The 16,463-nt window shown below is 40.2% G+C and overlaps 1 protein-coding gene and 1 long non-coding RNA gene across 5 annotated transcripts in view; one reads left to right on the top strand and one right to left on the bottom strand.

The window, feature by feature from the left end:
- The window catches only part of LOC129348008 (uncharacterized), a 42,263-nt gene that overhangs the window by 13,710 nt on the left and 12,090 nt on the right, over positions 1–16,463 (top strand). For 2 of the 4 annotated variants that reach the window (XR_008600415.1, XR_008600414.1), the window contains exons 5-6: positions 4,047–4,220; positions 14,607–14,726. This is a non-coding gene — a long non-coding RNA (uncharacterized LOC129348008). Of the gene's footprint in view, positions 1–4,046; positions 4,221–7,718; positions 10,182–14,606; positions 14,727–16,463 lie in introns of those variants that run through there. The other 2 variants (XR_008600413.1, XR_008600416.1) reach the window with 2 other exon arrangements.
- Positions 8,295–13,316, bottom strand: en2a (engrailed homeobox 2a). The gene is made up of 2 exons (XM_023281807.3): positions 12,451–13,316; positions 8,295–10,561 (listed from the first exon to the last, which is right to left on the bottom strand). Exons 1-2 carry the CDS (start codon positions 12,938–12,940, stop codon positions 10,242–10,244), a joined length of 810 nt encoding a protein of 269 aa, XP_023137575.1. The 5' UTR covers positions 12,941–13,316; the 3' UTR covers positions 8,295–10,241.

Here is a 16,463-nt window from a genome sequence, read left to right as displayed (position 1 = left end):
ACCTAAACTGAGAGAAAAACAGGCCATGCATAGCAGAGCACATAATCAGCATTAGCAAAAACAGAGCTCCAAAACTGCCAGGTTATACATTGTGTGACAATACAGTGCCATGTAGCTTGCCTAAAATGACTGCATGTTGAACATGTAAACCTTTCAAAGAGGCCACTGAAGTAAACAGACCACGTTATTACACTCTGAGCAGAAATGTGCTGGAGTTTAAATCAGACATAAGCTGTAAACAAAGGCAATGTGGACTTTTCAACTGTTTATTTCCTGGGATTGGCGGTTTTAAGCCTTTAATTTAAAACTGGTAGTTTGCTAGATGGTTTAGATTCACCTTATGTCAGAAGATTTCAACCATTATGTAAAAAAACAAAACTTGGCGTTAGCAATGTCCAAGGCACTGATAGCTTAAACAATGCAACGTCCTTTGATCCTCCTTTGATTATCCACATGTAACGTTTTCATTATTTAGTTCTCTTTACTTTGCACATACAGGTGATGGCGTAAAGAACCACATCTCTGATGTAACTGTATCACTATGACACTAACACAGTGCTCTGAAGATTAGGCACTAGCCAGTCAGTAGCATTTCGCTGCTCAGCACTTGGATTTAAGGGAGTTTTCAAGGCAACTTGAGCTGCAAATAGACCAAATCATCTGTGGCCAAACAACAGCTGCATCAGTGTGAAAAAGAAACAAAAAAGCAATAAGTGAAGCTGTGACACGAATAGTCAAAACTCATAATAGCATGTGCAAAACAGAAAAGCAGCACTGAAAAAGACTACTGGGCGTACAATTGAACACTAACCACCAGGGATATAACAGACATACAGTGCTCAGTAACTGAGATTGCAAATCAATTGGCAATCAACCTAATGTGTTGAAAATCCTTTTGGCTACCTCATACATTGGCTTTTTTAGTCGCAGTTATGCCTAATGTACCATGTTTTCAATTATTTAGCTCAATTTCTATCGACCGTATTGTATTAGAAACTCAGATCACATATTTTAGTGCTTTTAATCTCATTTCCATCACAAATCTATCCACGTGGTCCACTGCGGTACAACATAGATTAGTTTAAACTGATGAAGAGCCTCTGGGCATTGATGGCTTGCCATAATAATGATGTATGTGTGGCACAGTTCTCTATTTGGTGCACAGCAGAATTCCATTTGCAGGCCTACTCATCAGAGCCCATGTACACTGCTTTATTTGCTGATGTAGATTGGGTTCCAATCTCTGCGTAAATGCGAGGCTTTACTGTATGTTTGCTTATCTGTCCAGCCATCCCATCTATTCAAACAACGTTCTTTTCATTTAAGGCTGTGTGCTGGCTGGGCTTTTTCTCTCTCTCTCTCTCTCTCTCTCTCTCTCTCTCTGGGACCTTTTCTGTTATTTTGGGACCAGATGGCGAGGGGCACGGAAGCGCCTCTTTTGTCTGGGTGCTCCTGTGAAAAGAGGTTGTCCTCCCTAATGTAATCAGCAGCACCGGAAGGGTCCATTTTGGGCCGTGAAAGAAGACAATCGGGTCTGGACACGTCTAGATTACAGAAACACAGAGTTCATCTCCTAACCCTGCCCCCTTTGACCAAGGCCCTGGCATGGAGGATCCTCATCTTTGATCAGTGAAGAGTGGAGGTGCTGATCCGACCTCATGAGGACCAAAGGCCACCCCCCTCCTGCCCTGTTTACCCTGTCCTTGGCTGCCGCTGACACCTCCTTCCGGAAGAACCCAGGGGGTGGTGGGTTGGTTTGGGCATGGGGGGGTACCATGACCTGTCTAGACACTGTTGTAGCTTGTTGCCTTGGTGTTGCCAAGGGGACCTGATGAACTTTGACCTCAAATGTAGTTGGTTAGGATCTACTTTGGTCATCCAAGGAAGACATTTTTTTCTTTTTAATTTTCGGGATTGGAGGTGGGGAAATGAGGCGGAGTAGGGATATGACCCACATAATGCACAATCCGCTTTGAGCGACCACGGGCATGAATTTATTGGCAAAACTTATTTTATTTTTAAATAATTGTATCGTGTCATATTTCAGTTGGGCAGTTGTGTTGTGGTAATTTTTTTTAATTGGATACGTTTTGGGACATTTTATTTCTCATGCACAGTAAGTAATCTCTAAATTTGATCTGTTATCTTTCAAAGGATTCACTTAACCAGCAACTAGGAGGTAAAACCAAGAAGAATATTCTTTATTGCACTCAGTATTTTTTAACAAATGCTGAGTAATACTTGTCTTTATGGGCTGTTTTGTGTTGTCTTATTTAGCCAGAAACGGCTTTTCTGTTTGGGAGGACATAGTTATATTCTCTTTAATTCTGTTTTATCTTCATGAAATTGTGATTGTATATTTAGGCAGATGGAAGTAATAAGCAGCACCTTTTTTTCTCTACATATATTTTATGAAAATGTTTGAATTGTAAGCCCTGATTCAAAGAACCAAAGCAAACACAAACACTGAAATTCAGTAGTGATGTTTGCGTAGCTTTTTGAAGGAAAATATCACCAATCAAATGACTCTACAATTGTTATAGAAGTCTGTACAAATAGTAAGGATGAATATTTCTGTTTTCAAATGATTGAAAGCATAATTAGAGTTATTCTCTAATAGAAATGTTTCGCCCCGCACACAGAGAGATGTTGCTGATATTGTTGTTTATCACACGTGACATTTCATCCTGTACCTTCAGCCCTTGGTTTTGGTCTGAGCCAAAACGTAGCCTAATGTGTGGATTGGCTTTGATGTTGAGGCTGTTCTTCAGGAGTGGGTGTAGTGATTCCACCATCATGGCCGCCTCTACCAACCCCGCCCTCTCGCCTGCCACTCAGGAACAGTTAAAATGGCAGCATGCAGCAAAATGAGTGAGAGGGAGAAACAGGGCAACGCCTACCACTGTGAGCGAAGGCACGGTCGACTGAGCTGTAGCTCGCCTCGTATGCCAACTCAAACCAAGATTATTATTTTTGGTGTATTCGGCCGCCTGAGTACAGTGTTGAATCTAAAACAGTCTAGACAGGTACATAGTGCTGAAATCAGTGAGTAGTTAACCCCTTTGTCACAGATTTATCCAACTACAGCAGTTCAAGATAGTGCTGTATTTTTAGCCGTAATTTGTCCAGATATAAAACTCTATTTAAATCTTCTTCAAATATTATAGTTTAGTTTTCAAAACGGAAATGTATTCTGGAATGACTGGCGGTAATAGGTTTGCTATTTTCGTAATAGAAATGTAGACAAAAAAAAAACATCTATTGAAAAATATATGCATTTTGGTCTTCAACGTTACCCTTACTACACTATAATGGAAAATGTTAACATTTTTTGAACTCTTCACCCAGATCTTTGGCGGGCTGCCATTTTATTCTCAAAATTATTGGTTGCAGGTTGGCACGATGGCTTACAGGCGCTTGCTGATTATCACAAGTGCCTTTCAGACTTCTCTGCTCTGTGTCATCTGATATGTGAACAAAAGCTGAATTATTCATATAATGTATATGTGTTGTAGTTGTCAGATGTCTTAGTTTGGGTTGTCCGCACTGGTTGCAGCATCATTTGTATTCTGAAGTGATGCAGTACAGTATTTTTAGTGACCATATTCATTTTTAATGTAGAAAGGACAAAGTACTGTGATGAGTCATTATTGAAACCCTTTGCTCTTAGTCAAACAGCTTTATGCATGTGGCTTATTATGTCATCTAACTAATACCAATTAAAGGCTATACGCTACACCAACCTAACGCTGTTACAATGAGCTCGAGACCCTTTTAAAATGGCTCACAGAGCGTAGATGTGTGTATCCAGTCTCAATAAACTGGCTGAAATTAAGTATTACACCCAATCATTTTAAACCTTTGCAGGACTGACTGCCACTTCTTAACAGCTCTATTGTAAAGCATTCCACATCCAAACTGTGCCGTGCAGAATTTTAAGGCAAATGTCCACATTTTTTTTATTTTTAGCTCTTCCTACTCACAATGAATGACACTTTATTATTGGCTCTTGGTCTGAATGTGTTTTTTTTCCTTCTTTTCCACAGCGTAGAGAGCTGGTGGTGGACTAGGAGGAAGATGTCATGCTAAGGATGGGTTTTGGTGATGATGTTGCTACTGTTGATGCAGCATCGAGCTCTCACTTTGTGCCTCTGTCAGCTATGATCCGTAACCACAAAGTGAGTGACAGGCCAGTCCTCGGGGAAAGCAGGGGGCCTGAGGTGAGTCAGATGTATCCTTGACCCTGTCTAGCTATGTGTCAGCAAGCAACACAAACTCAGTAAAACAGGCCAGAACTGGCATGACTGTACATTGTACATCTTTATTTAGTATGTAGAAGACGAATGTAGGAGGCATTTTTAAGAAATATCAAGAAAGACAACCAACTTGACTGTTTCTGTTCAATAGATTTGTTTTTTTGTTGCACAGACTCCCTAAACTTATGAATTATGAAATTATAATGGAGCATATCACATTGCAAACTGATACCTTTGATAGCTTTGTGTGCATTTGTGTCCCACCAGGGTATTGAATGATCTACTCTTGCCTTTGTGATATTGTTACAAACCTGTCTGAAACATACACTGAGCACTGATTTTGGCAGATATTCAGCATTGTTTACGACAGTGAATTACATGCAGCATAAAACACTCAATCCCAGGTTAAGACTTTGAAAAAGATGTCAGAGAAAAGTAGTGTGTCTGTCATTCTATGTCACCACAAATTCTTTTTAAATCATGTTTATTGGAAAGGTTTTGTTTTGTTGCATATATCTATTTATTAAATCTGTTCTGTTTTGTTGCGTGTAACTATTTTGACTCAGATTTTAGTTATATCTAAGGGAAAAAATCGAGGGAGGCGCCAATAAAATTTCAAATATAATTTTGCTACCTAGAAAATTGAAACCGGAAATCGAGAAAACCTCGATTAGGATAACCATAATACAGAATATTTTGCCAAATAGCTGAACATTACCAGGACTGTAAATCAATCCCTGGTGTTACAGTACTTGAGCTTGATCCACAGATAATGTGATTAGACGAAGAAAGGTATAGAAAATGTTATCCACCCCTGGGCGTTCCTTGTTGGATGAATATCTGAATAAAACCAGCAATAGGATACAGAAATGTATGAAGTAATTTTGAATTGTGATATAATATCTATTTTATGTATTCAACTTTTACTGTCACCACTGAAGAATGAACAAAAGAATAATGAAAATCTTTGAGTGTTAGAGCCTTGGCTGGACAAAACTGAGGATAAATTTTTAGTACATTTTTGAGCACTTTCTGTATTTATTGGCCAAACAACTAATCATCCAATAGTAAAATGTAGATAGAATGTTATTCAGTAATGAAATTAAGCTTAACTGTGAATGTAAATATAGAAATTGTCAAAATATGTCACTGTTTTGTGGGTTAAAAATAAATATGAATTGTTTTGTTCTATGAAAGATTTCTGTTTCCACTTGTCACCAAGATGATGATCTTATCAAGACATAATTTTGAAAGTTAGCTTTTAAAGTTTCTAAAATGCTTGTTTTGATCTCTTGCCTCTGCTTTCAGTGAGACACCAAACAGTTTTACCAAAGCTGTAGTAAGTGTTAAACCAGATGCAGTCGGCAATGATTGAACTTGCCTCTGAAAGAATTGATGCAACCTGTGTAATCATATCAATTGTAATATAAGCTGAGTTTTCATCAGCTAAAGCAAACTTTCAACTTTTATTAATAAATATGTCCTATAGTTTTCTCTCCTATAATTATGTTTTGCTAAAAAAAAAAAACTTAAACCTTTTTGTAACGCATCCATGAATCAACCAATGTACAGCAAAAGCACTGCTGCTCAAACCAAGTTCTAAACAGCTCTTTGAGATTTAACGCAGTGTTTCGTATTATACACACTTCAGTCACACTGAGCAGAAAACATCTCTCAAGAAATCAAGTGTGGTGGCTACATGGGAAAAGGTGCATGGATGTTTTTTTTTCTTCCCTGAATTTCTTAAAGTGAACAAAAAGAATCTTTGCTTAAAAGTCGAGCATCTTTTTTCAAGGGTCACTCAAACACGGTGTGTGAAATGAGAGTTGCCTGGGTGTGACTTTTCCAGAAAGCATCCGCTTGCTATTGTCTGCCTAGTCAACTTCTGCAGGCCCCAGTGCCCTGACTTCCATACATGAGAGATCAAGGGTTACCAAGGTGCTTTTGAGAAAGGAGGGCTCAATGTGAGAGGGGACAAACCAGTCCACAAAATACTCATTTCCTTTGCATGTTCGGTGCCCTAGTGGGGATGCAGACGGGGTCACTGACACAGCCACTGGGGTTGATTTTTATTTTTTTTCCTCCATCGCTGTTCTTAATGAAAACTGTTGCTTTGCCTTTCATTGGCTTGCGGCTGCTAACTGCTGCCTGTACAGTATGTGGCTTGATAATACACCGAGTTTGTCCAAAAGAAAGTTTGTTCAGACTCTGACTGTTTATCTGGTGCCAGACAGAGGCACCTCATGTAGAAAAGGTAAAAGTAGTTCTGTCCACCTCTCATTCTTGCCAAAAAAGTTCAGCCACTGAGCCACGGCATTAACTTGTATTCTAACAAGATTAAAATATATTCGTCCTGGGGATTAGCATAGTTAGGTGTCCTTTTGCCTCTTTTTTTTCCTGCACTGGTGCGGTGACAGTGGGCTTTGATCTGTGTTGCGAGGCAAGAGTCCTGGCTTGGACCTAGCCATTCGAGTGCCAAGTGTGAAATTGGCCTGATGTCATCCCCATTCTTCACCTTTTACATCTTTCACCACTTTAATTATGTTTCCGCCACAAAGCCCAGGCACCTCTGAGCAGATTCCACTCTGGCTGGAGGAAGCATTTAGAAACTGTGGGTAAATGACACAGTAGGGGAGGGGGAGGATGGTAGGAGAGGTCATAGCAGGATGGGGCCCTTTTGTGTGTGGAGGTAGACATTGATACTTTCCTGATGTGTCCTGCACTCACTTCCATTTTTACAGCATGAGAACTCTCTGGAATACTCTGGAAAATAACTTTTATCCGATGCATTTTTTGACACTTTCTGCATCCTATTCCAGACAGATTTTATTTCTCAGTGTTATCTACCCAGTTCACTCATAATTTGCACTGTTTTGGCCGCAGTGCAGCACCTTTCGGTAGCAGTTAAGAGGCTTTACGAAGGACCACTTGAGATCACTTGACCACCTGAATTTCACTTCCAGAGATGAGAGAAATTTTTCTCAGATAAAACCTTTTTGTTCCAGGAGAATGTGCCCATGCAGCCTTACAGCTTTTACTTTTTGTTCATGCATTGGTGTCCCTATCTGAACTTCGGGGAGTTTCTCTTGCCTGTGAATATTTTGATGAAGGTTTCTATCGATGCGCTGAATGAAGGATCAAAACAACAGGAGTGTGTGTGCATGTGAAGACAAATGAATGGAATATGGGATGGGATGTGTGTGTGTGTGTGCCAAGCAAGATTAAAATAAAAACCAAGTGATAGTGAGATATGTGTGTGAGGCAGAGAGAGAGAGTACGAGTTAGTGAGTGAGAAAGCTGTGTGTGGAGAATGGGTTACTGAGGGGCGGGAGGGGGGGAACCAGCCACCTGCAGCCATGACAGGCTTTGACCTTCATTGCTCTCTCTCTCTCTCTCTTCCCCTCACCCCTCCCCTCCCTTCTCTCTCTCCTTTCGACTCCCATTGCTGCCTTGTGATCGAAGCACAGGCTCTTTTCAGAAGCGGCGAGGAAGACTGACCGTCTCGAAGACAGTGCTGGGAGCAGCCCTATCTGCTCTAATGCTAGTCACTGGCCGTTAGACATGGCGTTCAAAGACTAGTGGTGCAAGTATGGAAATGCAGATAAGGCATTGTTGAGGAAACATGCCTGGGAATTGTTCAAGGCTTTCCCTTGCATAATGTTTGGATGCTTTTGCAAATGTTTTAATCTCAAAACCCATGAACTTGATCCTCCATGAATCTGATTCTGAAGCTCCCTTAGAATGGAGTGCATGTTTGCATGGAAAGGATTGTTATGCTATGCAAATTAATAATGTCTGTGACTACATTTGTGAATATTTCATATCTGGCAACATTTATTTAAAACTGCTATTGCATGCATATCTCATTTCTATTGTATTTTATTTTAGATTAAGATTCTAATGCATGCAGGAGCTCAGCATTGATTTAAGTCTGATTTACTGCTTTAGTCAGGCTTCAGTTCTTTCTTCTGTGTTTTGGAGCAACATAGAAACTCTTTGCTGCACATACAGATTTCAGAAACTTGTTTGTGTATAATCTTCAAGGTTTATTTACTCTTCTTTTGCAGTTTTCAGGAGGCAGTTAATTACACAATTAATACATGATACAAATTATGTACATTTATACCAAAGAATACTTCCAACATAAAATAAAAAATAGCATTGTATTCTACAACTCTGTGTTGTAATTTCATTTAAACATGTTCATATATAGATAGATATACGCTGATGAGTAAATTCATAATGTCGTACCAGCAGTTTTCATAAAGGCATTAAACTTGAGTAGTCTGCATTTGAAGTAATACTGCTTCTCTGATTCGGCACAGTTCTGTTTCATAAAAAGTTCACACTTGAACTTTAAGGCAAAGTGTGTTTCTGTTTGGTGGATTTTAATTCACACACACTTTTTGCAGATACACAACAAAAACACTTTGAAAGGCAAAAAGTCCACAATTTGGTATGGATACAGTCTAAAACTTAGCTCGATCATACTTTCGTAGGTAATGACCAAAGTTTATAAACACAGTTATTTGCCCAAGTACAACAAATTGCAGCTTTCATGCAAAGGCCCCATAAACAATTTTTCATTCACAAAAAAAGAAAACAAAAAGAAGTTATTGCAAGATAAACAAGCAGTGTAAACACCTCAGATATCTACTCTAAAGCAACACTGGTCATTGGATAGATTTTTTTCTCAATATAATCTATATAAATACACATATGAAGTCCTTTCAACAACGATAAGAGATTTCCAACATTTGTAATACAGTCACGGACGGATTTGCCTTCTTTTTATGATATATGGATATGTAATAAAAATGTATATAGAGAAAGATTTAACAAGAACATCCAATAACCTGCATTTAAAGTCTATACTCAAAGAGTGCGCAAAATGGTTGTCATCATTGTCTTTATGCTACAGAGTTGTTTCTGTGACTTAATAGGCAGCATTATAGCCTTCATTTAGCTACAAAAAATGATTTATATTGCTATTTAAAACTATAATAGCTGCACTGATGCATTGGTATAACGAAGGGAATACGCACATATTTGTTTAAAGGCTATGAGACGACCACAAACATAGAAGCAAGGCCTAACTTAGCATTTTAGTTAAGTGGCGTGTTAGAAAAAAAATCCCTATCCTCTCTCGATCACCTTTACCAAACTGTTGCTGTGAATTAAAAACCCAAAAAACACAAAGGTATCAAAATTCATCGTCTGCCCAATTAGTCCTGTAACTGCACGCAACACCACCTTCTATCCATTTTACAGCAAACACAAACCAAGAAAACCAACAAGCATGGAAATAAAAACCGTTGTTAGCATTTATTTAAATTCACAGTAGCCTGGATGCAGCAGAAAAATATTCTTTGGACTTAAGTTTGTTCACTTCACTGACAGATCGAAACGTCAAATGCCAGTTAGTTAAATGTATAATGATGACAATCATGGATAGCAGTAATCCTACGGTATATAAAAATGAAGGGTGTAAGCATTTGTACCTCCTGGGGGGGCGGGGACAACAAACAATGAAAACATACCTTTATACAACATCTTTTATAGACGTGATATTGCAGAAATATCTCTCTATTATTTTTTTAAACAATTTATGCTGGTATACTCTATACACTGGCCCTTTATTCGATGAAATTATTGCATTGTAGGCTTGATTAAACCTCCCATATAACGAAAAATCGCTATAATATTCCCATAGGAATCTATAGAGACCTATGGTGTCATTAAAAGTTCCTGTAGGGACTCTTCGTAGTAGTGACCTATTGTTCCTTTTGGACTATTTTTATTTCTTATGGTGTCCTGAACCAACTGTGTGAGTCAGCACTGAGTAATAGTGGTATTTTATCTGCTGTGGCATCCTTAAATATTCCTGTAAGTAGAGTTTTTTTTCTGTGATATCTCTATAAAAATCTATCATAGGATTACTATAGGTTCTTTTTCGTCAGGAGGCTGCTGTTACTTCTCTGGAAATCAATCGCTGTCTGATTTTTCGTCTTTCGACGTGATGGTGGCGTGATTGTACAGTCCCTGTGCCATCAGGTGCAAGGCCAGAGAGTTCTTACTGCCGCTGGCCTTCTTGATTTTGGCCCTCTTGTTCTGAAACCAGATCTTGATCTGGGATTCGTTCAGGCCCAGTTCCTGCGCCAGATTCTGTCGCCTCTGCTCCGTCAGATACCGATTTGTCTGAAACTCCGATTTTAGTCTTTGCAGCTGTTCTGCTGTGAAGGCCGTCCGTGGTCGCTTGTCCTCTTTGCTGGTCGTTTTCTTCTTTGGTTTGCGAGATCTTGGCCCTGTAATGTTGGGAATTGGGGGAGGTGGGGTTCACAAGACACGCATACATTGGTTTGTCAGTATCAAAACATGATCATGAGCACACAAAAAATGAATAAAAACGACATTTTTTCGTGGCCACTAACCAATCAAATGTCTTACAAACAACCCGATACACAAATTCTAATTGATATGTATTTTTTCCTATTAAAATCCAGCACTAAAACGTGTACAGTTTACTATTCTGCTGCTTTGCATCCATAGTAGTGCCTTCAAATGCGTCCAAAACACGTGCGTAAAGTGTATTTTACAAGAACGCAGAATTCAAAAACTTATTTTAATCCCCACACATAAGTTTGCACTGTAAATAAATAGCTATTTATGTTACAGCTACTTTTTGCATACTAAAAAAAATCGTGAAAATAAGTTTTATTCAGAACCTTGCAAGAAAATAAAAGGAATGATTGTAAAATGTTAACACGTCCACTAAAAAATACTATCCAAAAAGCAAAACCTCCTCTTTCTCACCATTTCCATCCCCCTGCCTCGCTTACACACACGCACATTGACACACACGCATCATACACACGTACCGAACACACACTGACACTGTCTCTAGTAATAAGGAATTATTAGCCAATGAGACAACACTGGAAAAAGCATCGCTGACAGAACTCAGCCCCCTTGTTTTTTTTCTTTTTTGCAGGTTAGTTGGAAAAACAGGATCAATTTCAGTGCAGCTACTTTGCATTTTAGTTTTTGTGGGCCACTTGAAAAGCCTCTCAATGGACAAACGTGAACAGAATCTGAGCAGCACACATTAGATACACATTAATTTTCCATCTGGATGGAGGCCTATTTGGTGGAGCTATGGGCTAAGTGTTCGGTCCCCTCCTCCAAACAGTGTGGAAAACATTCATGAAACGACACAATCCGGCTTCATGAATCAGCGTGGATGTGTATGTCTTTTTTTTCTCCTTCTTCTCAAGCAGCCCATATAAAAACTGCAGCTCTACAACTCGTAGTAGTCGCCTACTCCACTCTATATAGCGTTACATAACGCATGAGAACAAGTTGTGCTCCACTTTTTTTACAGACACTAAGAAAAATACGCTGGATATTAACCTGGCTGCTGGATGAGGAGCTGTATTGTACGTTTTCTTACACATTAAGATTAATACTGCTTCCAGAATCCCCACCACTGGCCAGCAAATGCATGGAGCCGATCATTGTGAAAACACGTGCATATTTAATTCATCCCAAACACAACTCCTGAAACGCTTTTATGGAGCAAAAACAGCTGTGACAAGTGCACTGAATATTAATTTGCAGGTTCTCTGATAGACAGCAGCCTAACAACGCGCTTATGTTTACTATATGTAGGACCCCAGTATTATCATATTCATAACCCGAGGAAATAAGCTTGAAGACTGCCTGAATGGGAGCGTTTCAGTGAGGAGAAATCCGTGCGTAATGGTTCCAAAAATTGCTCGTTTTTATGTATTTTGTTCAGAGTTTAAAATACAAGGATTTTAAAACGATTTACTCCTTAAAAGGAATAATTACCCCCCTCTCGTTTGCATTTTAAAAAGGCCCACCCTCACCAAAAAGCTAGTTTTAAAAATTTCATTTCTATGGGGTGTTTTTTTCGCTGCTCAATGGCACGTTGTCCCTGCAGTTCTACCTTTAGATTTGTGCGCTGCGTTAATTTTTTATTTTTTATGTTTTTGAAAATTTGCAGAACCGATTTATTTATTTTTTTTGTCAATTCTCGTTCGGCGCTGCACAGCACGGTTCGCTCTACTCTTCTTAGCGAGAAGTCGGTCAAGGCATCCGGGGTCAGTGTTACGGGGTATTTCAGGTTACCGAGAATACGATAGAGTAAAAACGCATGCACGGTGCCACCAACCTGAAGAAGGCCTGTCCGAGTATCTGGTGCAGTAGACCCAGGCTGGCCACAGCATGGGCTGAGTCGCGGCTGGGTTTGAGCTGGCTTGGGAACTGTCTGAGTCTGAGCTTAGGCACTGGTCTCCATTCTCCCCGCGGGGTTTCAGGGGCTCCTCGGCGGCTATAGCGGGCTTCTTGGCCCCGGTAACCGTGTGCGGAGTGGAGGTCCCCTCTGCCGGCACCGTGCTCCCCACCGGCTCGGTCTGTGGCGCGGCGGGGCTGTTGTGGCTCTCCCGCGACGATGCCAGGCTACTCTCTTCGCGGTTTGCGCCCCCGTCCTTTTTCCGGCCGAAATCCGGCCGCAAGATGTTGTCGATGAAGAAATTGGTGACCCGGTGAGGGATCTGCAGGTTCCCCGGCGCCTGTAGCAGTGGAAGGATGGCTCTGTTGGACTCATCCGCCGACTCCTGCCGCTCCACCACATCTCTGTTGCCGTGATCATTTTCTTCCATACTGATTCACTTTCCCCGCTTTACTCTCTTTAACCCCTTTATCGCTCTCTCCGCTGCAATAAAATTCGCAAAAGAACTTCGGGGGAAACGAGATCGCAGAAAACTGCACGACTAAAATAAATAAAAAATAAAACTCAGATTCTAGTGAGTGCCTTGGACACCATGCAAAGCCTTGCGATAGTGTCCTCTGAGAAAAGCATACTTTTTGACATATATTCCCTCAATCTCGGGTTACAACTGCCACCGCAGAGCTAAAACATTTGCCATTTGCGCACCGTCCAATTTAGTGTTATCCGATTTCAGCGTGCCCAGTAATGCCTACACCTAAACTAAACTAAGGGTAAATAAAGAGGCTCCTAAACTGATGCTCTAATACTCTCACTCTGGAGTTTTGTTCTTATTTTCAATACGAGCCCCCCGAGTGACGTTTTCCCACCGTCCTCCCAGACACGTGCCTTGGACCAATAGGATGGCAGAAACCAGGCCACGTGACGCAGACTCCAGCGCAGTCTACAAACGCCCATCCTCGCCTTGGTAAAGAAAGAGTCCTGGACTCACGGAGAAGAAGCCTAATTTAAATCCAATGCATGTGCCCAGATACTCCCCAAAAATTCATCTGTGTTTATGAACCCGTGACTTATTATATTTTTCGGGGAGTTTTGAAATGAAAAAATAACACGATGCACTTGAGTTTGTTGAGTTTATTAAAACAAAAGGAGATTGAAGCATCGGTTGTCAGTGAGCTGCGGGGACCCCCGGGGTTCCTTGCTTGCAGGGCAGGCAGGGATTCCCAATAACACGAGGACAAGCACATTTTCACGATATTTTAAAGCACTAGAATGCATCTTGGCGAGAGGAACTTTAATTCTGAACACTTTTACGCACACCTACAGTTTAATTCAACACGAAAACAGCTGAAATTCTGCTCAAGTGAAGCAAAATAAGACACATTTCTATCAAAATAAGGTCACTGGCTTTACTATTTGGGGATTCGTCATATAAAAACCCCAACATGTGTTGAAATATCACCTTTACGCATCACTGAAATGAGTGAGCGACTATTTGTTGCACACATCTCATAGTTTTTACGTATTAAACGTTGTTAAAAACACCTGTAAGGTCAACTCGACTGAGAGTAACTTAAAATCAGTTCGTCCTGGCCAAGGTTAAATGCGCAAAACAGTATTTCTGGATGTCTCCATGCTCACATTTTGACCTAAAGGTGGAGTAAGTGTGTTTTCTAGAAAATGCAATTTAATCTCCAAACATTTATCTATTTATAACCCATAGCAACAGCACATTCGTGTTTAAAATACTGTGCAATTTCCCCACTCTGATTTGCAGGATTGGTCTGATGTGTCATGTTGCTTCCAGTCGCCTCATAATTTTGGCAGCAAAGCACATGAAAAACTAAAAACGTGACAACCAAAAGAGTCTCCCCTGTCTGATTTCAAACGCGCAGAGATGTGTTAAGTATTTTTGATGTTCTCACGTTCGCCTGTCGTGACGCTGCGGTCGACCAAGAACTGGGTCCATATCCCTTTAAAAGAAATCAGTGATGCAAACAAACTGTTTTGTGCGCGGTGCTCGGGATACAGAGTCGCGCCAAAGACAAAACTTTGAGTAACTTTGCTGACCAGCACTAAGTTTGTGTTTCTCCTCCCAGGACGCCACCGGCCGGCGGGGATGGCTCAGCCGGTTCTCCTCTGGCTTTTGAGCCGGGGCTGCGCGTAAAAACTGAGGGGGGATCCGTGGAAGACCTGAGGAGCAGCCAGACTGAGACTGAGTGAGGAGCCTTTGAACAATTGAGTTCGAAAATCAGCTGACTTTCTCTTTAAAATCTATTTTTTTAGAAACATGCATTGTCTTTTCCTGCAGTTTTCTGTGGAGTGGAGGCGTTTTAGAGCCACGTTTCCAAAATTAATTCTGGGCGCATAACCCATTTTCTTGTATAATGTGATTATTTGGGCATCACAGGCCGGTTAGTCGCCATGATATGAAAGTATTAGTTTTGTTTGAACTGTGCTTGTGTTTTTTGGACACACGTGTACAGGCTGGCTCAGAGGCAATATCCAAAACTGTTTAAATTTGTATTTGTGGCACGCCAAAGCCTGTAATTTAAGCTCGTTTTGTCTAAGACAGGTTTTGTCCTCCGGGAAACATCATATTCTTGACTTTTCACTTGTTAAATACAGGCTTTGTCCAAATTGCAAAGCAATTACGTTGAAGAGTTAAATGCTTTTTTTTTTTTTTTTTTTTTTAGTTCATCTGGGTTCGTGTTAAACGGGTCAACTCATTTTCACAAGAATCTACCTACAGCTACACCACAAGCTTTAGAGGAACTTTAAGTAGTTTATTTAAAACACCAGCATTCTCACAAATGAACATTTTTTTATTAACAATATCTTTTGACATTTTTTTTCATCCCAAACCTACCTGAACAACAGCCTGTGCTCCTGTCTCTCATGTCCCCACCACAAAGGGCCCAGTCCAAACAGTGAAAGTTGGGAGTGAAAGATGTAATTAGACAGGCCACTCTCATGCTGCGATTGTTTCTCACTTGTGAGGGGAAGCGCAGATTAATGTTGAGCGCTAAATAAGCAGCAGACAATGGATCCACAGACAGGCCGCTACCGCCTGGGCTTGGCCTCTAACCTCCCAGCAAAACAGGGATGTCTGGAGGAAATGACACCATTTCAGACTCTGAATTTTAATACGAGCCTTTGTGCACTACAAAAAGTACGTATTTTAACACACCAACCAATCTACTATTAAGCCATAAAATCTGATTTTTATTTCTTTATTTAACGTCTAAGAGCATCCACAGATTTCACTGGATTGCATATTAGAGGAGCTTTTTTATGTTTTTAAACAGAGAATGTGACTTTAAAGCGAGGTCGACTCAGGAGTCTTTTAGAAAATTTGCCAAACAACAGCGTTAAAAGAACTCATCTCACTCTGATGCGTTTTTTTAGACGAAAAACAGCCTTTTAATAGACTCCAATCTGGACCATATGCTTTATTTTTTGCAGTGTATTACTTTACAAGCCCATAATCCCTACTATTGTGAGGTTTTGATTCAGCATGGTCTCTCTGGCTTGTTTTGGATTACACTGATGAAAAGACAAAATAAGTATCGTTCTCTGTTTTTAGTTGAAACTCCATCTCGATCATTGCTGTTGCTGCTTTACGCACTGAGGATTCCTGTGGTTTGACATGTTAGCGAGACCTTCTGGTTCTTTTCTGGAAAAAATATATTTTCTAGGACACTTTATACTGGTTGATCAAGGGTTAAAATAGTGCTTTGGCACTACAAATGATTAGCATATATTTTTTAAATTTAAAAATACGGCCAAGCATTTGCCTGTATATATGAATCTGATAGAAAGGATTTTATAAGCATTGTCTTATTATTAATTTCATTATTATGTCTGGCAGTTTTTTTCTCAGGCTTAGAGGTTGTATTGGTATATTGCATTGCTCCATATCGGTTATTTTGGTGCTTTGGATTTAGTGAAGCCAC

The sequence above is a fragment of the Amphiprion ocellaris genome, chromosome 22, assembly GCF_022539595.1.
Source record: "Amphiprion ocellaris isolate individual 3 ecotype Okinawa chromosome 22, ASM2253959v1, whole genome shotgun sequence".
Lineage (NCBI taxonomy): Eukaryota > Metazoa > Chordata > Actinopteri > Pomacentridae > Amphiprion > Amphiprion ocellaris.
The sequence above is the reverse complement of the archived record's forward strand: the minus strand, read 5'-3'. Positions and strand labels throughout refer to the sequence as shown.